The 24,626-nt window shown below is 36.1% G+C and overlaps 1 protein-coding gene across 1 annotated transcript in view; it reads right to left on the bottom strand.

Moving 5' to 3' along the window:
- Positions 1–24,626, bottom strand: part of SKAP2 (src kinase associated phosphoprotein 2) — a 168,450-nt gene that overhangs the window by 32,214 nt on the left and 111,610 nt on the right. Inside the window, exons 7-9 of the mRNA XM_068972697.1 lie at positions 24,465–24,589; positions 23,526–23,589; positions 23,035–23,169 (exon numbers count right to left, since the gene is read on the bottom strand). Coding sequence (XP_068828798.1) covers positions 23,035–23,169; positions 23,526–23,589; positions 24,465–24,589 — 324 coding nt within the window. The remainder of the gene's footprint in view (positions 1–23,034; positions 23,170–23,525; positions 23,590–24,464; positions 24,590–24,626) is intronic.

The following is a 24,626-nucleotide window of genomic DNA, read 5'->3' as shown; positions in this document are numbered from 1 at the left end:
AATTAAAGTATATAATAAATTCGGCAACATTAAAATTCTTTTAACCCCCAAAAGGTCCAAATTAAATTATTTCTCAGTTGTAGTAACCTCTACCTGGCTATGGATTTCTGGTACAAATAAAGTTTGAGACATGTAAGTTCTTCTTTTACTTTAGATTAGATTTTTTTTCTTATTATTCTTGCTACTAAAGCACTATCTGTTCATGGCTAGAAGCCAGAAAGTAGACATAGCAAAAAAGAAAAAAATTTTAAGAAGACCTATCCTCCATAAACACTATTAGCATCTCCTTTTAGACAACCTTTATTCAGTTTCTGCTTTTTCTTTTTTTTAATATAAATTTGTTTTAACTGGAGGCTAATTACTTTACAACCTTGTAGTGGCTCTGCCATATACTGACATGGATCCACCACGGGTGCGGATGTGTTCCCCATCTTGAACACCCCTCCCACCTCCTTCCCCATCCCATCCCTCTGAGTCACCCCAGTGCACCAGCCCCGAGCACCCTGTCTCATGAATCCAACCTGGACTGGAGATTCGTTTCACACATGATAATATACATGGATCTGCCATTTTCCCAAATCATCCCAACCTCGCCCTCTCCCACAGAGTCCAAAAGACTGTTCTATACATCTGTGTCTCTTTTGCTGTCTCACATATGCTTTTTCTTTATTCTCATTTTTAATAAGAATATCCCAAGTGTATATGTATTCATTATAAACTGTTTTGAAGCCATCCCACTTTTAGAAATTAAAATTTTTCATCTCAACTTAGATTTTGGTTTGTTTTAAATTTTATTCTGTAAAAAATACTATCTAATATACATAAGCTGGTGTTAAGATCTCTTAATTGTAACATGACTGTTTCAAAAGGAACTGTCTCCCATAGCCTCAGCAAAAAGGCAGATCTACGAATGCAGAGCTCATTTGTTACAGGCTTGGCTCTGTTTCCGCTGCCTGCTTATGCAAATTCACTCCTCCTCTTCAAGTGTGGTGCACCTTAACCTCATTTTCAAGAATCCAAGAAAGAAAAATCACAGGCCTGTAAGAGGAACCATCACCCAGTTGACTTATTGGTTCTATAATCCCTTATACCAGCAGTGGTTTTCAAGACCCTTTCAGGGCATAGAGGATCTATGAGGTCAAAACTATTTTCATAATAAAATTAAGATATTTGCTTTTTTTATTGTGTTAACATTTGCACTGATGCTGCAGAGCAATGATGGGTGGTAAACTGCTGACATCTCAGCATAAATCAACACAGTGGCACCCAGCTGTCACTGTATTCTTCACGGCCCTGCACTAGCATTAAAAACAAACAAAAAAGCCAATTTCACCTAAGAATGTCCTTGATGATCAATTATTATTTTCATTTAATGTCAACCTTGAGTACATGCCTCTAATATTCTGTGAGACAAAATCAGAAGACTGAATGAAACATGGCTGCTGCATCTGCAGAAAAGAAAGGTTCAAGTGGTAAATGCAACTAGCTGTTTTTTTCATGAAACACCATTTTTACTTGAAAGAATGAACGACTGACAAACTATGGTTACTCAGACTTAAGAATCTGGCAGGCACTTTCCCAGAACTGAATTTAGTGAGTTTGTCATTTTAATAAAAACAACTGACATTTATTGCCGATGATAAAGCTTGAGCTTTCAAGCAAAAATTAGAATTTTAGAAACTTCTATCTGGGGATATAGCTTGACCACTCCTCAGTATTTAAGGAAACTTTTCTAATGAGATCAATGGTGATATGAATGAATGTGGTGTTTTAATTATACCATAATTGTGTCAATATTTGGAAGTTCTGCATAATGTAATGAACCAGTATTTTCTAGCTGACCAATGCATGATGTTACAAAAGTACACATGGGTAAGAGATCCATTCAAAGTACAAGACAGTCCTCTGAATTTTGCTGTAACACTGTATGAAAAGTTCATCGATACAGTTTTGGATTCTGCATTGCAACTTATCTTTACCATCTGTCAAGTTTGGGTATAGTAACAAAAAAGAATATAATTAACTGCAAGGACTATTAAAATACTTCTTTTTCCCACTAGTATATATCTGTATAAGGCTGGATTTTCTTCACATGCTGATTGTACTTAAACTAAACAACATATAACAACAGAGTAAAGGCAGAAGCAGATATGATTGTCTAGACATCTCCTATTAAGATAGACATTGAAGAGATCTGCAAAAACGTAAACCATGCCACCCTTCGCACTCGTATTTTGGGAAAATATATCTATTTTTCAAATAAAATATGGTATTTATGTTCACAGGCAGTGGGTTTATCATTATAACTTTTAAATTCATTAATAAACATTTTTAACATTTCTCAGTTTTAATTTCTAACATACAATATATTAAGAGGCATAATCCTCATAAACAAAAGTTTTTGGGAATCCTCAATAATTTTCAAGATTGAAAAGGGTTCCTCATTACAGGGGGCTTGAGTTCAACCCCTGGTTAAAGAACTAAGATCCTCCAGGCTGTGGCGTGACAAAAAAAAAAAACACCAAAACAAACATATGAAAAAACAAACAGAAAAGACCTCTTGAGATTAAAAAGTATGAGGATCATTGTCTTGTACTTTCTAGGGTAGTTTTAGTTAAAAATCTAAATACTGTTGATATACAACATGAAAGATTGGCATCTTGCTAACCCAGAACACTGGTTGCTAATTATCTTATATTTCCAAATCACACAGTCTGAGAATTGAATGTAATTACTGTTGACTCATATTGAGCTGTTGACGGAAATCCCTATGAGTTTTTCCCATTTTCTGTGGAGCCAAGTCTTTTGAATACATCTGCAATTAGATCTTTAGAGCAAGCAGGATATCCTATTTTATGTTGTTAGATTTGATCCATCACTTTGGTCTACTGAAAGGATAGCTTGTTTATATTTACCCAAGGCATTCATGGATATGGGGACTTCTCTGGTGGCTGAGACAGTAAAGAATCTGCCTGTAATGCCAGTGACTGGGGTTCAATCCTTGGTTGAGAAGGTCCCCTGGAGAAGGGTATGGTAACCCACTCCAGTACTCTTGCCTGGAAAATCCCATGGACAGAGGAGCCTGGCAGGCTACAGTCCATGGGGTTGAAAACAGTTGGACATGACTGAGCGACTAACGTCATAAAAATCATAGTATGATGTTGAGAACTACGCCCTAAGGTATTTACAAAATCAACTGGTCAACACCCTATGGCCACTGTAGTATATAGTCAGTTATCCAGTGGTCTTTAAACTATAAAGACTTCATAAGAATCCTGGCCAAATGCCTCACTGAAGGTATTATTTTTGCTATATGTCTGTCATTTCCTTGCAACCATGTTGGGTTCGAGTCTATAATCATTATTTCATCTTCTAGATGGCATAGAAGATTCTCTTTGACACCTTATTTTAGAAGCTTCTCTGGAGTTCACTTTAAAATATTATCTAGGTCAGAAGACAAACTAAATTCCTACTTATCCTGAAGACAGGGCTGAAGTGTGTCCCCCAGTTTGGAATGCTTTTCCCAAACCCCTCCAGACAGCTGGCCACTCTCCCTTGTCTGCTCTCACAGCCTTAGCTAGTACAGAGTACTACATATAAATATTTGTCTACTTTCCCCTAGTGTGAACTCCCCAAGGGCATATTTACATTACAGCAGCCTAACACAGGGGCTCGAACCAAAAAAAAAAATGTTTTCCGTGAATATTTGTTGAATAAAAACAACTGACTTTGGTTAGTTATTCTAATAGAATCTCTTTGTATTATAGTAGGATCTCTTTGCCCATCCTGGGCTTTTGTTATCTCTTACCAATATTATCAATTGGAGGATATTTCTTGACAGAAAGGGAGCAAATAAAATAGAAATTAAATTGTTTTCTTTGAATTACTGCCCCTAATAAATTTCAAAAACAACAAAACCAGATAGCAACACCAAACACCTTTTGTTGTCTTTAATATAATTTATACATTTTAACTATTCTATTTTCTTTGGTTATTAGCCATTTCAATGTCTAATATATGTCCCTTTAAAAGTTATATTTGTTGGATAGATTCTAGCACAAGAACATGACATAGTTTAGTTTCTCTCCCTTCTTTTCCCCATTGGGATCCTTTGAGATTAAATGGTATTTTAAAATACTCATCTTTTTAAATATTTATTTGGTTGCATCAGTCTTAGTTCTGGCATATGGGCTCTTTGATCTCTGTTGCAGCATGCAGAATCTTTTTAGAAGCATGTGATGTGAGATCTAGTTCCCTGACCAAGGGTCAAACCCAGGCCCCCTCCATTGGGAGTACTGAGTCTTAGCCATTGGACCACAAGAGAAGTCCCTAAAATACTTGTCTTTAACACCATACATTGTGTCTATTCTTTTTTTCTGAAATCTGCCTTCCAAAATTCCAGCCAAATATATTTAGCAGAGGCCAGATTTTTCCCTCACTAGCTGTGATGAATTCAAAGATGACAACTACTTTTGTCTAATATTTCCCCACAATTAAATCTGAGTATAGTAGCAGTTTCCCTATTTACTTCCTATGTCCTTTAGTCTTACTTATTTTTTAATGTACTACTTCCACTTAAACTATATCTAAAGAAAGAAAAGGAGGTAATGGTAATAACTGTTTATTGCTTTTCCTCCCTCTCCATATTCTTGATGTCACTGCCTCTTAGTTGAAGATTCCTTGTTGCTAAATACTAAAAATAAAACTAACCACCCTGACCCCTGGCTCAGTGGGTCCCCGACCTAAGAAGCAGAGAGGGGAGGAAGAGACCCATCCTCAATCCCCCTCATCATTTGTCTTCAAATAACCCTTGCCTTTTAAACTTCTAAATATAGGCATATTTCACTAAATAATAATATAATTAATAAAATGAATTATAATGGAATCAGAAATTAACCCCATATTAATCCCAAAAGATACAATGGAACTACAGAATGCAAATAAAATTCATATTCCAGAGGGTTATATTCTCCTCTTTCACCAGCTATATAAACTGAGACAAGCTAATTAAACTCTGAGCCTCAATTTTCAATCTGGAAAATACAAATATAAAATATACTTTAATAAGTATTGTGAGAATGAAAAGCTGAAGTGACCAATACTCATTGCATACTGATATTTAATAACAATGATTATAATACAAATCTAAGAATTTACTGTGGATGAAGCACCATGCTAGCCATGACGCTATACACAGAAATCCCACTAATCCTCAAACCCCTGTGAGGAAAGTATTGCTGTTATTCCCATTTCAGATGAAAAAACACAGTCATAGAAATATTTAAGTTAATTTGCACAGCATAGCACAGCTATAAGAAGTTGCATCAGGGAATTTCCCTGGTGGTCCAGTGGTTAAGACTTCACTTTCCAATGCAGGGAGATGGGGTTTGATCCCTGGTCAGGAAGCTGGGATCCCATATGCCTTGTGGCCAAAAAAATAAATGACAGAAGCAATATTGTCAGAAAACTAAGATCATGGCATCTGGTCCCATCACTTCATGGCAAATAGATGGGGAAACAATGGAAACAGTGACAGACTTTATTTTGGGGGCTCCAAAATCATTGCAAATGGTGACTGCAGCCATGAAATTAAAAGCCACTTGCTCCTTGGAAGAAAAGTTATGACAAACCTAGACAGCATATTAAAACGCAGAGATATTACTTTGCCAACAAAGGTCCATCTAGGCAAAGCTTTGGTTTTTCCAGTAGTCATGTATGGATATGAGAGTTGGACTATAAAGAAAGCTGAGCGCCGAAGAATTGATGCTTTTGAACTGTGGTGTTGGAGAAGACTCTTGAGAGTCCCTTGGACTGCAAGGAGATCTAACCAGTCCATCCCAGAGGAAATCAATCCTGAATATTCATTGGAAGGACTGAAACTCCAATACTTTGGCCACCTGATGTGAAGAACTGACTCATTTGAAAAGACCTTGATAATGGGAAAGATTGAAGGCGGGAGAAGAAGACGACAGAGGATGAGATCGTTGGATGGCCATCACCAACTAAATGGACAGGAGTTTGAGTAAGCTCTGGCACTTGGTAATGGACAGGGAAGCCTGGCGTACTGCAGTCCATGGGGTCACAAAGAGTCAGACACGACTGAGTGACTGAACTGAACTGAATTAAAAACTTTAAAAAAAAATTAAAAAAAGAATTAGTGTCAGGATGACACTTTGGATCCAGGGCGTCTTCCTCCAGAGCCCAAGTTCAGAAGCACCCTGAATGAGAAAAAGCACACTTTTTCTTCTCATTGAACGAAGACCTTGCATAGATCACTTCTTTCTGTATTTGTTAAATAGCACTTTAACATACTGCCATAACATGCAACTTCTGAGAAAGTTAATATTTATGATGTCATACAGACATATATGTTTACTTCAATGACAAAATAACTTGGCTAAGTCTGACATCCTAAAAAAAAAAATAGTTTCCTTGAAAAATAGTGTACACTGCTGAAAAACAGGAGAAGAGTCATGTTTGCAATGGCCACAGAAAGTGAAAAGCTTAGCATTTGCCCCCTACATTTTTCTTTCAGTTGGAAGGGAGCTTGCAAATGGAAAAATCATTTCCCATCACCTCCCTCTCAGAGACTGAATATGATGAAAAAACAGAATAAGGCTAACCCCTGAAGCAAGCAGAGCCGAGAGTCGCTTCCGTCCTAGCCAGGAGCCCAAGAAGATTGATTAATCCTGAATAAGATAGCTATAGCTCCTCACCAGATCTGACTGTGATAATGCATGAAAAATGCATCAAATTAAAGCACTTTACATAGTACAGACAGAATGACACTCTCAAAATACAAATTTTCATGTACCCATGAGGGGCTGTGCACAGACATTCAGAATTATGTTTTTGAAGCATTTTCAATTCTGAGGTCAGAGGTTTTTTTGGACACACAAATTTATGATAAAATATGTTACAGGGTCTAGAAAAGAAGATATCTTCTAGAACTAGGATATTTCTATAGAGAGGAGTTGCCAGAAGAAGCAAGGTAGAACCTGCAGGGGAAAGAGAGGAGAGGCACTCAAAGTTCAAGTGATGGAGGTCTTGATGTTCATTACTGCAAAATATTGATAGTATTTGGTGTTCCTCAAAGTACGTAAGAATAAAAAGTAGAGCTTAAAAAAACAACACACTTGCTCAGTCTGGGCCTCCTAAAGGTATGAATGAACTCTCATTTGCAAAGTGTCTCTTATTGAGACTGCAAACTTAAGTCAGCATAAACAAGATGTCTGCTCTTGTGAACAAGAGTCAGGGTGTTTTTAATGTACTTGGCAGACAAACCAGATCTTACTCTTTTAAGGTCTCACCCAACAGCATCCCAGCATAGCAGTCGGAGTAACTATATCCATTCTGAAAAGACAAATCCCTGTCACTATAGGGGCCTAGGCAGTGTCAGTGCTCCAAGACTAACTCCTGGCCTATTCTCCAGTATGACAAAGTATTCTTGTTTTCTCATTCCCAATCTGCAACTACTTAGATTTTTTTTAAGTTAAACGTGACATTTTATAAACTTTCCCTGGTGATTTTTAGTTAAGACTGATGTTATGCTGTAATTGTATACATTAATAATCCAATTTAGGGTTTATTTCTAATTAAATAATGCAATCAAACATGTAAATTTAATGGCATACTCAACTATAGTACTTAAAGGGTCACTCAATGTCTATTGTGCTTCCTTAAGAGTAAATCATTGATTTAAAGAGAGACTACATGAAATGACATGTGAACTTTCCTGAATGGTCTAATTAGGAGAATAATGTTAACTATCTAAATGAAGCTTAATTAAATGATTTGTTTACATCTACTCTAAATAAACAGAAGTAATTCTCAATCAGCTATTATAGAATTCAGGTAGTTATAAACAATTTTATCATATGATCCTCCCTTAGCTTTGAAAATAATTTCTGAATCAAAAAAATTCAAGAAGAAAAATTATCTCAATATAGTTCCCTTCAGTGAGGAAATACAATACACTACTTGGCATGTGTCCACAGGAAAAGTCTGGCTCCCAGATGCTTCTTGCCAGACCACAGTGGATTCAATAATGTTTAAACAACTGACAATGTGCACTCATAGCACTGATGACACAGTGACCAAAAATTCAGCAGGAGCCTGTCTCATGGGTGTATTCATACATCGAAAAGTAGTATCAAAACAAAACAAATCCTAGACATACTTCACAAATGTAGGAGATGCAACTCAGTTCAGTTAGGTTTTTTAAAAATATATGTCACTAAAATTACATAAAAATGTGTAAATAAGACTTTTTATGCCTCTGCAAGAGATGTAAATAAACAAATACCAATTTTTTATTGGTGTTCTTGAAAATGAGGAATATAAACTCCAATTTGCTTCCTATATCTAAAGCCCAACAACTCTTTCCAGCAACCAATTAGCTATTTCCATAGCTCATTCATTATAATCACACAATTTAAATTAATATCCATGATTTCCTAAACCCATATCTGTTGGTAACAATTGTCTCCATTAGTTTGGTACCAAATGAAATTTCCAATAATTTATCACTTCTGATCTCCAAAAACAATAACTTTATAGGATTCAAGGGAGCAATAAAACTTCAAAATTTTGACACCAACGTGGTAGCTCAATTTTCTTAGATACATAGCATTTATTGTCTTTATAACTGGCTTGCAAGTGTATCATTTATTGTAATGATACACTTTCTAACCAGAAAGGTTCTGAGTAAAATCTACATCCTACTGTAGCACATTCAAGCATAAACAAAATACTGTTAATATTTAATATGAAATCAGCTGTCACAAATATAGCCAACAGTGAAAAAGCCATGATACAAATAAAATTACTTTGTGTGATTCTCCCTATTTCCAGATGACAAGTTACTGTGAGGTGATATCCTCTCTCTTAATAACAAACAACTTCTGTCACATAATGTTTATGTCATGTAAGTTTTGTAAATCAATAGTGCAAAAACTGGTTTGACTTTCTGGGAGAGAAAATGATTGATCGGCACAGGGAATAAAATACATTATTTAAATTAGAAAGGCTTCATTTGATTGGAATGCCAACCCCATTTTTAAGTCATACCCTCTTATAACCACATTAACCTCACTTGACATGACCTCAAATGCAAATATGTATTATTGTTGGCTTATAAAACCAAAGTCTACATTTGGATCTTGATGGATCTCTACCTTGAGTACTTCTCCACATATACAATCGTCATTTTTTCCCTAAATAAGAATAGGATCATTAACTTCACAGATTCAGCAGCCATTTAAAAATCTCTTCTGTCATATATTCAACAAAATTTCTTGTCAAGAAATAATTGAGTATAAAGCCCAGAAGGCAGGATATTAGACTCCAGCATGGAATCTTGCCTATAGCATATATTCAGATTTTTGTTTATTTGACCTGAATTAGTTGATAAGTCAAACACTTAAAATTAACCCAAGTCTCTACTGTAGTGGTTTTGGAGTAACTGATTACTTATATCTGAGAATTCATCCTCTAACAACATGGCCAACCAGGCTGAAACAGACCTGTCTCTCCCAATTGGTCAAAGGGGAATACTGACCCTCTACAGGGTGCAGTGGAGGCTGAAAGTTTTAAGCACTTCACAGATTCAGGAGACATGGCCTAGGGCCTGTGGAAAGCAAGGAGCTGGAAGCAAGACCTCCACCAGCTTGGAGAAGCCACAAGGAAGTTTTTTTTTCTTCCCAGGTTACTGGATGGCAGTGGTCAGAGGGGGAGGCAGAGGGTTTCCTGTGAGAAATCAAACCTCACAGCCTGTACAATCTGAGATCCAAACATATATTATCCTCAAGTAGTATTTTCAAGCCAAGAAATTTAACATAAAAACTGTGAAACTCCTGGAGCTCTGCAAAACCATTGTGTAGGAACATTTCCACAACCCAGAGCACAGGGCATTCCTGCAGGGGCAGGAAGAAAAGTCGATAAGCTCGCAACACTTGAAGTTAGCAGAAAAGACGCCCGAGTAAACAGGCAATCCTGGTGTTGCCGGCTCTAACACAAGTCAACAAAGAGTGCTGCGAGAGCACAGAGGAGAGCTAAGAAATTAAGGAGAAGTTCAAAGAAAAGTAAATCTTTATTCTCCTAGCGCTGCTAAACTAGAGATTCAAAACACAAACTGCAGTGGTCGGGTTCCTTTGCTTTCACCCAGTGAAGGATTAATCCCGCGTGAATATTTTCCAGGGCTTTGGACCATCTGGTTTTTAATGTCTCAAGCAGTGGAGTTTCTTCTACCACTTCCTTTGAAAAGTCTTTTTTTGTGTGTTTAAAAAAAAAAAGTTTAAATGCTGGGGGAACTTGGCAATTGTTGTTAAAGTTGTTTTTTTTTTTCCTTGTTACCTCTTTCTAAATACTTTCATGAATATAAATTCTCCTCTTTCCCTATGACGTGAATATACTATAATCTGTCCTCCTCCAAATAAACCAAGTTACCCACCTGAATGTTTTTTAAGAGTCTGTTTACGGTCTCCCTTACCGTAATCATTTTACTTTCATTTTCAGAATGTTCTTTAGATGGTGTTCAAACCACATTTTGCTCCTTGAGTTTGACAGCAATGAATAAAGGGGTGGGTCTTTTCTGATATTTCTTCTATTGGCATAGACTTTGATCTTTGCTTCTCATCAGTCTCTTTTTAGTCTCTGATTACTTTTCAAAATTAGTCTTTATTGAATATTGCTAAGTCACTTCAGTCATGTCCGACTCTGTGCGACCCCATAGACGGCAGCCCACCAGGCTCCCCCGTCCCTGGGATTCTCCAGGCAAGAACACTGAAGTGGGTTGCGTTTCCTTCTCCAATGCACGGAAGTGAAAAATGAAAGGGAAGTCGCTCAGTCGTGTCCTACTTTTAGCGACCCCATGGACTGCAGCCTTCCAGGCTCCTCTGTCCATGGGATTTTCCAGGCAAGACTACTGGAGTGGGGTGCCATTGTCTTCTCCATTATTGAATATTAGCTATATTTTATATTTCTATTTAACAAACTCTGAGTTATATTAGTCAACACGGCACTCCCCAGTGCCAAGCACAGTGCCTGACATATAACAGCTGCTTAATTAATATCTGATGTATAAATAATTAATAATTTCTTGAAAGAATAATGACTAGCTTACATGAAAGTTGGGGGTGTTTTTCCTCATTTCATGTAGCATTTTCTTCACCCTTTTTAGTTCTTTCATTAAAAATTTAAATGATTTGAAAGCTTCAGAATACCCCCAAATTAATGCTGGGCTCCCAAGAAATATTAAATAAACAAGTAGGCTAAAAATGCACATATTTTAAAGTGTCTACACATGTATATCTACATGCTTGGGGGATACTGTCTTACAGTTATGTCTTAAGCCATATAGGGAGAGATAATGTTTTATTGTGAGTATAGATGACCTTCACCTTGACCCATGTAATCAAGCTAGGTTTCCAGGAAGAACTGATATGTAAGGTAATTTGTGAAAGAAAACATAAGCTGCCCAGGGAAGTGAAATGAGGTTATCTGGTGTATGAGAGAGTGTAATAGGCAATGTGAAATCAGGAGCAGGACATGTAAACAGTGGGCTGAGGAAAGGAGCTTGCTTAATTGAAGGAAAGGGTGTGGAATAGAGAAGGAAACAAGGGTAATATAAGTCACAGCTGGGACTAGAAGTGAGCAAGCTGAATCCTGACCACAGCCTTCCTCTGTCCTAGATCAGTGACTCCTCCAAATACCACTGAATCCAAGTAGGGGCTTGAAAGACAATTTTTAAACACTTTCCCCAAGCATCTGCCTAGTCATTAATTCTTAACTTCTGTTCTCCCATCCTTTAAGCTGCTTGTGCAACTTTCCAGATCTGACATTATTTTTGAACATGAAGCTCCTCATTTTTTCATCAGTTACTCTGGTTACCAGCTTTTTGTCCTTGTGGATGTCAGCTTTAAAAAAAAAAATTCATAGTTATGATTCTGTGCTCTTTAGACTTACTTTACCTGTGGCCTTTAATGAATGAGTGCAAGCAAAGGAGAATGTCATTTCCTGGGAAATGTCTTGCTTAAAATGACTAACCTACCATAGGGAACTGGTAACTCAAGTTGATCCTGTGGCTCACAGTAGATGATCTATCTTTAATGGCACAGAAGATGGATGATATTAGAGCTTTTCATCACTCAATGTATTATATTTCACAAGTTTATTTATTTGAGACCATGTTCACTGGAAAAGTAACGTTAGATTTTAATGAGGCTTTGGAAGATTGGTCATACTTCAAGATACCACTGATAGGATTCCAAGTACAATCACTCTTTTAGGATTCTATAGTCATTGGTGTTATTAGGAAAAGAATCATCTTAGAAAAAGAATTTCTCTGACTTTAACTAGTGGGCCCCTCTAACTGAAGACTACATTATTCAGGTATTATTTATTGACTTTGAATGAGGAAAACACTGGCCTAAGTACTCCGGGGGATGTCAAGAAACATGAGATTTGATCCCTGCCCTCGAGGAGTTTGTAAAGGTTAAGTTGTAACGATCCATCCATTTGCTTGTTTGCCAAATAAATAATCCCATGAAAAGTAAAATATGAATATAAGATTTACAGAACAGTAGATAACAACTCTGGGTAAACTCCGGGAGTTGGTGATGGACAGGGAGGCCTGGCGTGCTGTGATCCATGGGGTCGCAAAGAGTTGGACACGACTGAGCGACTGTACTGAACTGAACTAACACAACTGTCACAGAGTTTTATGTCATTAATTTTCAAATGTATGGTGCTACAGCAATTCAGGGAAGCAGAGGTAACTTCAGGCTGAGATGGACAGAAGAGGCTTTCTAGGGAGACAGGATTTGACATGGACCTGGAATGTGGCAGGAACTAGTTAGAAACTGAACTAAGATGAAGATCTGCACCCATACAGATGAAGTATAAGAAACAAGAGGCTGGAAAAGTAGCGGATCTTTGGGAGAATGAATAGTAAGTTGTCTGTTGAATAGGAGAGTTGGTGCAGTGTAATAGAGGCTGACCTAGAATGTTCCAGTGAGCCTGTAGAAGACCTTTGAATGTTCAGGTATGGAGCTTGGGCCTTATCTATCCTACAGGAAGTGAAGAGCTATTCAACATTTTGAAACAGTGGAAATATATGACTTTAAAAATTTCTGAAATCTGTTTTTTGAAAAATATTTTCTTCACTAAATGAAAAAAGTATTAATTAGCTTAAAAAGGAGGTTTTGAATTCTTTTACATACATTGTCTCCTAATAGCAAATGAGATATTCCTGATAAAAGTATTAATGCTCAGAAAGGTGGAGGACATGATAATACTATACTGTGTTTAGTAACATACCATTCTAAACTTATAAAAATACTGTACTGTGTCCAATAAGTAGACATAACCTTCAAGCGTATTTTAATTGTTTGTAATGGAATAACTACAAATAATTCACCTAAACAAGTTTAGAGAAAATACTATATAAACCAATACTGTATACTGGTGTAAGGAATATACAGAATTAACAAATTAATATTTTCATTGTTTCTGATGGGGGACTACAAACGTTCTACATGTGGCTAGGAAAAATGTGGCGAAGGAAAACAGCAATACTATTCGTACTCTGGGATTGCTGGAGTATGGGGTGGGTAGATGTAGATAGATGGACAGACAGGTAATGTTGATAGATCTTTCTATCTATATATGTTTAGCTTTTTTGTTTTTTTTATAGTTAAATATTCATATACCCATTTCTCTGATTAAATCACCACATATTTGAGGATGGGGTGTTCACCATCTCACTATCCACTCTGCATCTGGTAGATAACAAAATATACTAGACTAGGAGGCAGGAGACTTGGGATCCAGTTCCAGCAAGAGCTCCACAATACCACTCTGCAAATGCATTTTCTTATTCATCTATGAGAAAAGTTTTCTGCCTCATCTCAACTCCTATAATAGGGGATAAATGGGTTAATAGATAAATAGGTATAAGGAGTTGTCATTTCTTGGTAAGAATTCTAGTGAAGTTCTAAAAAAGGAGGAAAAAATCTATAGAGGACTGTTGTATTTGAAACAAAATCAAGGTCAAATTTCACTTCACCTTAATAAACTCAAGACTGGATTTTTTCCCCCTGCTTTGTTAAAGGCCTTGCATTGCTCAACTGCAGAACCTGTGAGGCCAGATATGAAGAGTGCTTATATTTACTACTGACATTTTGTTGAACCTGTCCATACTTATTAATCATTGCTTTAAACTAAGCAGCTGAGGACTCTTAGGAAGTTGATTTTCCCAGCTGACCTATCTGCAAAAGTAGTGAAGTCTGATGCTCTCCTGCAACAGACTGTCTCTACAGATATGTGTCCATGGAGAAATACACTTATGTGTGTATAGTTCCCTAGGCAATGGAAATATAAATAAATGAGTCTGAAAATTTGGTTGTTAAATATTCTAAAACATCAAGAATTTCTACTAATTCTATTTGGTTCTTTAAAAAAGAAATCTGATCTTTTTAAATAGGGTCTTCTCTTGTTAAAGTTTCTATTCCTTCCTTTATTTCTTTAATATTAATAGTTTTAAATGATTCATTTTATATTCTTTGTTTTTCAAATTATTCTCTCATCTCCAGTTCACTAGGGATTAATCCTCTCATTTGTCTTACTCCTCATCATATCCCTCCAAATATGTTTTAAAGCACCATGCCACAAGTTTTTATCTGTACTGTTTTCATTATCTTTCTGAACTATATATTTTGTAATTTCCTCTGTGATTCTCTCTTTTAACTCAAGAGCTATTCAGAAATTTATTTTTTTACCTCCAAACACAGAAGCTTGGGTATTTTAAACTACCTTTTTAGTATCTAATTCAATTTCATTGTAGTTAAAGAACACAGTCTATATGATACAGATTCATTGAAATTTCTTGAGATTTCAACTATGAACTTATATACTATGGTCAATTTCTGTGAATATTCTATATGCACTGAAAAGAACATACATCTTTGTAGATAGATAAGTCAATCAAAATATTTTTTTATTCAAATCTTCCATATAGTTACTAACTTTCTGCCTCCTTGGTCTACCAGTTTCTAAGAGTGGTAAGTTAAAATCTCCCACAGTCATTTAGGATTTGTCAAGTAATTTTTTTATTTATAGATTTCAAAGTTATGTAGTTAGAGATGCATTTAAACTTTATCTTCTTTTACTATTATTATACACTGACATTTGCAGTCCTAACATTGCTTCACTTTCACTTTTCACTTTCATCCATTGGAGAAGGAAATGGCAACCCGCTCCAGTATTCTTGCCTGGAGAATCCCAGGGACGGGGGAGCCTGGTGGGCTGCCATCTATGGGATCGCACAGGGTCGGACACGACTGAAGCGACTTAGCAGCAGCAGCAGCAGCAACACTGCTTTATGGCTTACATTCTATATTATCTGATGTTAACACTACTGTAGTAGCTTTCTTTGACTAGGATTATCTGGTATATTCACTTTCATTCCCTTACTCTGAAAATTTTACATGGTTTGTTTCAGGAATATCTTCTCTAAAAATGCTGCTTTATTTTTTTTTTAATTTGATATGATAATTTCTTTTAATAGATTAGTTTACTCAACCTACACTTTTATTATAATTATTCTTGTATTTGGGTTTTTTATATTTTATAAAATATATAATTTTTTAAATTTTTATATTTTCTCTTTGCTCCTTTTTTTTTCCTGCCTTCTTCTGAATTAAAATGTTTTTCTGGGATCACCTTTTATTGCCCTTCTGTTGCTTTGGGAACCCTAAGATTGTATTCCTAGGCTTCCCTGGTAGCTCAGCTGGTAAAGAATCCACCTGAAATCCAGGAGACCCCAGTCCAATTCCTGTGTCAGGAAGATCCCCTGGAGAAAGGATAGGCTCACTCCAGTATTCCTAGGCTTCCCTGGTGGCTCAGATAGTAAAGAATCTGCCTGCAATGTGGGAGACTCGGGTTCAACCCCTGGATCAGGAACATCCCTGGAGAAGGGAATGGCAACCCACTCCAGTATACTTGCCTAGAGAATTCCATGGACAGAGGAGCCTGGTGGCCTACAGTCCACGGGGTCTCAAAGAGTCAGACACGACTGAGCGACTAACACACTCGCACACTTTCACTACCTCACATCTCTACCTTGCCCCAGATAATTGCAAGCTAAATTTAGTTTTAACTCATTTTAAATTAAAATACACATTCATTTAAAAATAAGAGTTAATTAACATTGCTGATACATTTTACCTATTGCTATGTTCACTGTTGTTTCCTGGACTCTCCACCTTACCTCTGTTCACTTTTATTTTGGCTGAAGTTCATAGCAAGGAGCAGAGCCAGGATTCAAATCAATGTGTGTCCTCCAAAGTCCTTGCTCAACCACAACAATTTACTTTTCACAGATACAGAGAAAGATATTCTGTGTGAATGGGGCAAGGAGTGGAGCCAGCAGATAAGAGATAGATGGAGAGGAAGAGGGGAAGTGAAGGATGCCTTAAGAGAAGGTGTCACGATAGTTTTGACACTGCTGGAAGGCAGGATTCATATATCAGAAAAGCAAAGACAACTAGCTCATGAGACTTGAATAGTATATATACGTATATATACACAGGGTTTCCCTGGTGACTCAAATGGTAAACAACCTGCCTGCAATGCAGGAGACCCAGGTTCAATCCCTGAGTTGGATAGATCACCTGGAGAAGGGAATGGCAACCCACTCCAGTATTCTTGCCTGGAGAAATTCATATAAATATGTATGTATATGATATAAATAAACATGGGGAATTAGGGTATAGTCATATGTCAAGGGGCTTGGGCTAGAATGGGAAGGTGTAGCTGCACCCATTTAAGGCCTGTGTAAGAATGCATAGGGATTTCGAGGACCTAGGTCCAGTACCTGCCACAAAACAGGAGCTCAAGGATATTTATGGAAAGAAAGAAATAAAGCAAAAAGGAAAAAATGTAAACCCAAAAGGGAAGGCAGGAAAATAAAAGAATGAGAAAAGGAAGAAAGTAATGAGGAAGCAAGAAGAAAATGAAAGGAAAGCAATTAAAAGCAAAGGCAGAAGAAAATGAATAAAAGAAGGGTCTCTTTTTTTTAAACGTAAGCATTGTATATTTATAAATGGGCTAAAAAATAAAAGACAAAAGATTTGTATCAAGCTGTTAACAATGTGTACTTAGGGCAGAAGGTGAATGATTTCTACTTACTAACTTTATGCCCATCAGAAATATTTAAGGTTTTTCCAGTGAGCATATACTGTCTGTAAGCAAAGATTTAAAAATTAAGGGAAATTTGCAGAGAATAATAAAGAACCACCTGACGCAGCATGGTGTGACTCACCCTCAGGTGAGTGCATCTCCCTGATTCCCTCAGCACGGCTGCCTCAGTAACTCCCTGATGGCCTCCAGGAGCAGTGAACATTCTTCCTGCCATCTCAAGCCCATTAATCTCCTCAAAGTCCAGGCCCCAAAAGGGAGAGAAATCCCATTATTGGACTTCCTCTCCTCTTAAAGCCACCTGTCAAATTCCAGGTGGCCTTGGAATTGCTTAGCCCTGCCTTCTCCCAAGTGGCCTGACTCCGTTCAAAAAGATGCAATCCTTTGCCCACAGGTCTTTCACTTCAGCCTCAAATGATAATAACCCTATCAGAACAGGATAAGACAAGTGTCTATACAAGAAAGATACATATTTACAATATCAAAAAAGACTCTCCTGTCACAGACCGCAGTTCATGATAACAGAGAAAAATGCTTCCTTTTTTTTTTAATCCTTCATGGTGTTCTCATTTTTCTAAGACTGAGAATCTTGAAGACAATTCAGTCCCTTGATGAAAACTGTTAACAGACAAGTCCAGCTGATCCTTTATAACCTAGAACCATTCTATGTAATCCTAGTTTTACTTTTATAAGAAAACCTGTGTTTTGTCCATAAAAATAAACTCATGTGAAGCATGGGTGATGGGTTTTTACAACTCATGAGACATAGATAAAAAGGCGATAAACCAAAAGCCATCTATTATACCCTTGTAACAGAGTTTTTCAACCTCGGCAGTATTGACATTTTGGGTCAGATAATTCTTTGTTGTGGAGGATGGCTGTCCTGTGCTTTGTAGGATGTTAAGAAGCATCCCTGGCACCTACCCACTAGATGCCTGTAACACACACACACACACACACACACACACACACACACACACACACCCTAGTTGTGGCAACCAAAAACGCCTCCAAGAATTCAATCATTAAATGCACCCATGGGGTCAAAGTCTCCCCTGGTTGAGAACCACAGATGAAGTGCCAAGTTGCAAAAAATAGATTAATTTATTTCTCTACAATTAGAAATATATGTTTTGCATGCACCCAGATATTTGGGGTTTTAATATGTTTTAAAGCATCTCTTGTAATGAAAAGAATTTGTTTGCAATGCCAATGGCAAAGTAGAGAAAAGCAACATGACAGACAAAATTATATCCCAGCTTCATGCTGTATTATGAAATAGGCAACATGAAGAATCCTAAAGTCACATTTATATTCAGCAAAGATAAAAATACAATTAGATGTGTGCAGTGGCCTTAATTTACGGATATTTTCCTTATATTCTATAACTTCAGATAAGCCTCTCAGTAGAGTTCAGAGCTTAAACAACTACAAAATTTGACTTTAGTTATCTATCATATCATGTAACAGGACATCATATCACCATACTTTGTAATTCAGTACCATAGTTTAAGGAAAAAGAATGCCAACAGGCTGTCTGGACTAATGATATTAAAATGCTGAATATATGTGATTCTATGAAAGTCAACTGGCATCTTTCCATTGCATTCCAAAGGAATAAGAAAAAATTGTTTGGTGAAATCAGGAATGATGTTAATACCAGAGACTCTAAGGTCCTCTATAACCTTATTAACTTGGTAATATGAGTAATAATTACTCAGCAAGAAAAGAAAGCTAAAATGTATTTGGGGGGGATAGGTTGTAATTAATTGCCTCTCATTTCATTTGCTGGCGATTCCTTCAAATTTAAATACTCAAACACTTCTTTTTTATGTATATACATTAGCTTCATGGGGAAGAATTTATAGCTGTATTTCACTTTATATTCCATTTTAGATGCAGATAGTTGGGACTGAATAAATTTAAAATGTAATTGAATGACTAAAGAATAAAAACACCCTTTTCTGGCTTGGATAGTTCAATCTATCATTACAATATTAAAAAAATGAATGAAGTTTTTTCTTAAATAGGTTAATGGGATTAGAAATTTATCTTCCTATTTTATGCTACCCTCTCTCCTCCAGTTCACTTGCCAGAAGAATTTCAAATGCAATTCCCCTGAAATCTACAGATTTAATAGGCTAACAAGCAGTTATCATTCCTGTTACTAGCTGATTCTATTGAGTCTACATCTTTAAAAGTCTTTTTGTTGTTCTGTTTCTGCAGAATGTCTTGATGGTTACAGAAAAAAAAAATCTGATGACATGGTTACTAGAGGAGAAGAGCAAACTGGGTTGATTTCTGCACGACCTTCCCAAGTATTGTTTTCCCCTTTCGAGATTCAAATTAAAACAAAAGCATTCTCCTATATTTCTAATGAAAAAATGAACAATAACTTCTGGAATTTGTGCTAAGCCAAATGAACTCATTCCTGTCTTATGAAACAGTTTAATACACTTTGATCAAATAATAACTTTGCAAATACAAAGATGCTATTGTAGTATCATCACATAGTTAACATGACTGGCCTATGCTAATAGGTACTAAGACATAAATGATGTCAAAGCATTAGGATATTTAAAGAAAAGCCAAATGTCTTTAATATTCCCCAGAAATGGCATTGTCTCAACTCTTGTCTACATATGTATAAATACCCTAAATGCAAAAAAAACTTACAAATTTATTGTTATTCTTTTGTGAAGTTAGTTAAAATTTAATGAACAAGAAATTAAACAAAAGCTGCTGTAATAAAGTTAGAATATTCTAACTAAAAAACAATTACAATGAAACTATTTACATTCCTATAAAATTATAAACATTTTTCAAGGGATATTTTGCAATACAATTTTTAAACATGTTTTCTTATTATGGTTCTTGAGACTTAAACACTGCAGGTTTATTTCATATTTTAAAAAGACACTTGAGCAAGAGTTTTACTTTCTCAAAGGACTCTATGCTTTAAAGTAACATGTTGAGTGCTTAGATTTTTCTCCAAACACATTTTATGCTTCATCTTTCAACTAAGAGGATTAATTTTCAACTATATGTAATTGACAGAAAATCACGTGGAAATGGTGAAAAGAAAGTGAAAGTCACTCAATTGTGTCCAACTCTTTGTGACCCCATGGGCTATACAGTCCATGGAATTCTCCAGGGCAGAATGCTGGAGTGGGTAGCCTTTCCCTTCTCCAGGGGATCTTCCCAAACCAGAGACTGAACCCAGGTCTCCTGCATTGCAGGCAGATTCTTTACAGATGAACCACAAAGGAAGCCCAAGAAATTTGGAGTGGGTAGCCTATCCCTTCTCCACCAGATCTTCTTGACCCAGTAATGGAACCAGGGTCTCTTTCATTGCAGGTGGATTCTTTATCAACTGAGCTATCAGGGAAGCCCATTGAAATGGTAGTATTAATTAATTCTGGGAATTTACCAGTCAGATTTCACATATATACAGCTGTTAGTACAGAGCTGGAAAAATACTAACAGTTTGTAAGTATGCTCACTGCTTTTCCACTGTTTTAACCTCCTCTCAAAATTATATTCATAATTTACAGAAGTGAAAGCAATTAGCTTAACTCTTCTCCTGAAAGAGACAGCATTTTTGAAAGAAAAAAAAAGTTACCTCCCTAGTTTTAGATATTTAATCCAACGAAAACTCTAAGAGCCAACTTTAGGGTTTTTACTAAAAAAAAAAAATTCCCTCTGTAATGGCTAGCTCAAGCTTGACAAACTTGAACTGTGTGGACACTGAAGCGGCTCTCAGTTACACTAGGGAAGAAGGAAGAACTAGACATTCCACAGCTGCCTACCCCAGCTTCTTCCCAGGGGTACAGCTGCAGTCTCTATCAAACTCAATCACTTTGTACAGCCACTGGGATCCCAGGCAGGGGCGTTGAATCCTAGAGCAGCTTACATTTCTTCCAGTACCACAGCAAGAAGTAAGACTACTTCAAAAGTAACCTGTTATTTCCAATGATCCTGTGGCTCCAGGCCAAAAAAAAAAAAATGTGATGAAGACCATCAGCAGTGATGGAAAATAAAAGATGTCTCATATTTTTAAGATTTCAAGCTACTTACAGGTGATCTTCCTTGGTTTTTTAGCATGAAAATGCTATAAATATGTGTCCTTTATTTCTGACCAATTTTTTATTTGAAGTGTGGGGAGAGGATATCAACTTGAAGAAACCCAGAACTTAACTGACAGTCATTGTGGCATTTGTAATGAGACCCACTCACTGCAGAGTTTTAAAGAATGAAGTATATATGACAATAGTATCATGTTTAAAGGTACAACAGTCTTCCATTTTACATCAGTACACATTCTCACTCGCTCTTCTGAACCTTTTAAAGACTAATATGACAGTATTAGTGATATGGTGTGACTAAAAAAGAGTAGTCAGAGAATAAATATTCTTTCCTACTTGAGGATAGCTGATGCCACGGCAGATGCCATTTCCTTGGAATAAATCAGAAAGGAAGGAGCTATAAACAGGTAGTTCTATTAAAATAATAGAAATCTACAAATTACCACTGCTCACAGAATCATGCTTTTATACTAAGCATCCTCTTCTAAGGCAGTAAAAGACAATACACAGATGCGTATTTTGGTAATTTTTGTCGTGTCTTGGATTTATAATCCCATTACCATCATTAATTCTTACTTGGTCAGAAAACCATTATTGTAACTCCATATAAGCATTTGCAGAATTTACCAGGTATAATAATGAAAACAATAATGATCACGTTACAGTATATTATGGGCAAGCTATGACTCAAGCACTGTGCTGAGAGCTTTTAGGTACATGACCTAGTTTACCATCATTGCCCCTCATGAAATTATCCTTATTTTATAGATGAAGAAACTGACTTTTAAGGTCACTGAGTTAGTAAATGGTATACGCAGAACTTAAACTTTTTGACTCTGAAGTCAATGTGCTAGTTATTGAAAATCACATTTGTATATTAATTTTGAACATTTTAGGTATTTTTAAAGTTTATCCTGTTGTTAAATTGTTTGAGTTAAAGAAAAATAGCTTCTCTATATGCTATGTCAGTTAAATATCACTTATATTGCTTATAATGTCTTTTTCTTCTCCAATGGCTGATTTTTTTAATAACCAGAAAAAGGCTCATTTCAACCTAGAGAATTAGTAATGCAATAATTCCCTAAGTGTTTTCATATTCTAAGTATCTAAAGTTCCATATGCCTATCTTTCTGTTTGAGGCTATCAGACCGGCAAGTCAAATTAAGACAATTAAACCTATATTACATAACAGATACTGAGGCATATAAACACTAAATCATGCCTGAAAATGTAGAATGATAAAATATCAAGTAAGAAAACTTCAGGCCTCAAAAGGCCTTTGTTTACAGTTCAACAATATTCCTCCAAGACAATGCAACACACTACAGCAAGGAGGAATACATGAGGCAGAAGTTGTTGACATATGGGGTATGCATAGAACTTCTGGTTAATGGAAGTTCCAAGATGTATAAATAAAAAATGATGTGTGAGTTGCTGGAAAAAACTGTAAGGCAAGTCAATTTTTTAATTAAAAAATTATGTAGCATAAACAATGCTAATGAGCCAAAAGTCCCATGAGATTAGGACTGTATCTGTTTCATTTTAACATTCCATTCACTTTTCATAAATGTACATCCACTCACTTGAAACACTTCAAGCAGAACCTTTTGTAATATAGAGTTTTGAAGATTTTCTTTGTCCTCATTTTTAATATTAATAGTTCACCATTTTCTTCTCAAGTTGTCAACTTGATGATATATGGCATTTTTTTAAAAGCCCTAAAATCCTTAAATGAATCACCATAAATAAATACCTGGAAGTTCTTCATAAATTTCATCATCAATCGGCAGACTCCTTGTTGGTGAACTGCTTGGGAGAGGATGATCGACATCATCGTACACCTCTCCTCTTTCCTCATCATCCTCAGGAATAACATCAGACCCCATATCTACAAAACATGTTTCAGGAAGTAAAACTTCACAGAATGCAAAACTGATTTTCCAAACCTTATTACCTAAATTAATGCAGCCCTACAGAGTCACAATATTGATATATGTTAGTTACATCCTTAACTTGAACATTTTAGAAATTGATTTATGTATAAACACGTGAATTTAAAAGTTACTAAATGGTACTTGCAGAAAAGATGCTTTTATTAATCTGAAGTCAATGGTATGTATTACCAGTCATGTTCTGCCAGTCATTTCTCACAGAAGTCAATGAGATTCTTTATATGAAACTCCAACTTATTCAGTTATTCAATACTCAAAGACTGTGATACCTTGTTCAATGGGTTGCTCTTACCTTGTAACACAAAGTTCAGCTGCTGCACCCATTCTTCGGCATCTTTGGGAGAAGCTGCAGTAAACTAAGGAAAAACAAACAATAGCAATAAAAAAATCACCACTGTAATGAAAAGTATGTTGCCTCCTTTTTGTTTCTATAAGACCATTAGTAATTCTTTTCATGTCTAGTACTACTTTTCTTGCAAGGATGCTTCTTATAATGTACAGTTAATTTTGACAAATTTACGTAATTGAAGCAGAGGATGATGGATTTGAAACTCTGATCAGCAGCTGGCAGCTGTGCAGGAAAAAAAGCTGCTTCTCTTCATCAATGTCAAAGACAGAACTGATGAACAAAATTTGCCCTTGACAATTAGAAGACACCCATGAATTTCTTTAGACTGCTGGGTACAGCTTTCTTAAAAATGTTCTTGTCAGATTCCAACACATTAACTGACAACTTAATTAACTGGCTTTCAACTACAATCTCAGATATTTAAAAGTTATTAAACATACATTCCATATTGATGCTAGCTGATAGCTCTTGACTTGCAGAGCTGATTATGTGTCTTTACCTTCATTTTCCCCCACAACTCTAAGCAATACAATATGCATTAACACTCTGATATTTTTCTTTTGACAATTTCACTCTTTCTGCCATGTAATTCTTTTAAAAAATCACTCAGTTCCATTAAAATAGGTATAAAATGTAACATGTGAAGTAACTGATGAATTACATATTCTCCTGTTCTCTTTCAAGAAGATATCACTTGAACTAATCTGAATTTTTTTAAAAAATTTATTTCCTCTTATATGAATCTTTAATGTTTAAAACCCTGTGTTTTATTATCATTATTAACCTGTCAGGAAGAGTTGTTTTAACAAAATGTTAATGTCTTCAAAAATGAAAACAGGAAGTCTTATCAACTTAATTTCGAGGCAACATAAAAACTCCAACCTGATAGATACGCTTATCAGGAGCAGAGATTTCAAAACAGCAATCTTTCTTTCCATCCTTCCTAAGAGTGTTATTCATCCTGACATTGTAGCCGTCTATTGCAAATTCACCTTTCTGCTGTTTGTCTGTTTAAGATGAAACAAAAGTTAGAATTTCATTTAC

Source organism: Capricornis sumatraensis, chromosome 5 (assembly GCF_032405125.1).
Source record: "Capricornis sumatraensis isolate serow.1 chromosome 5, serow.2, whole genome shotgun sequence".
NCBI lineage: Eukaryota > Metazoa > Chordata > Mammalia > Artiodactyla > Bovidae > Capricornis > Capricornis sumatraensis.
Note: the sequence above shows the minus strand (reverse complement) of the source record. Positions and strands in the feature narration are given on the sequence as shown.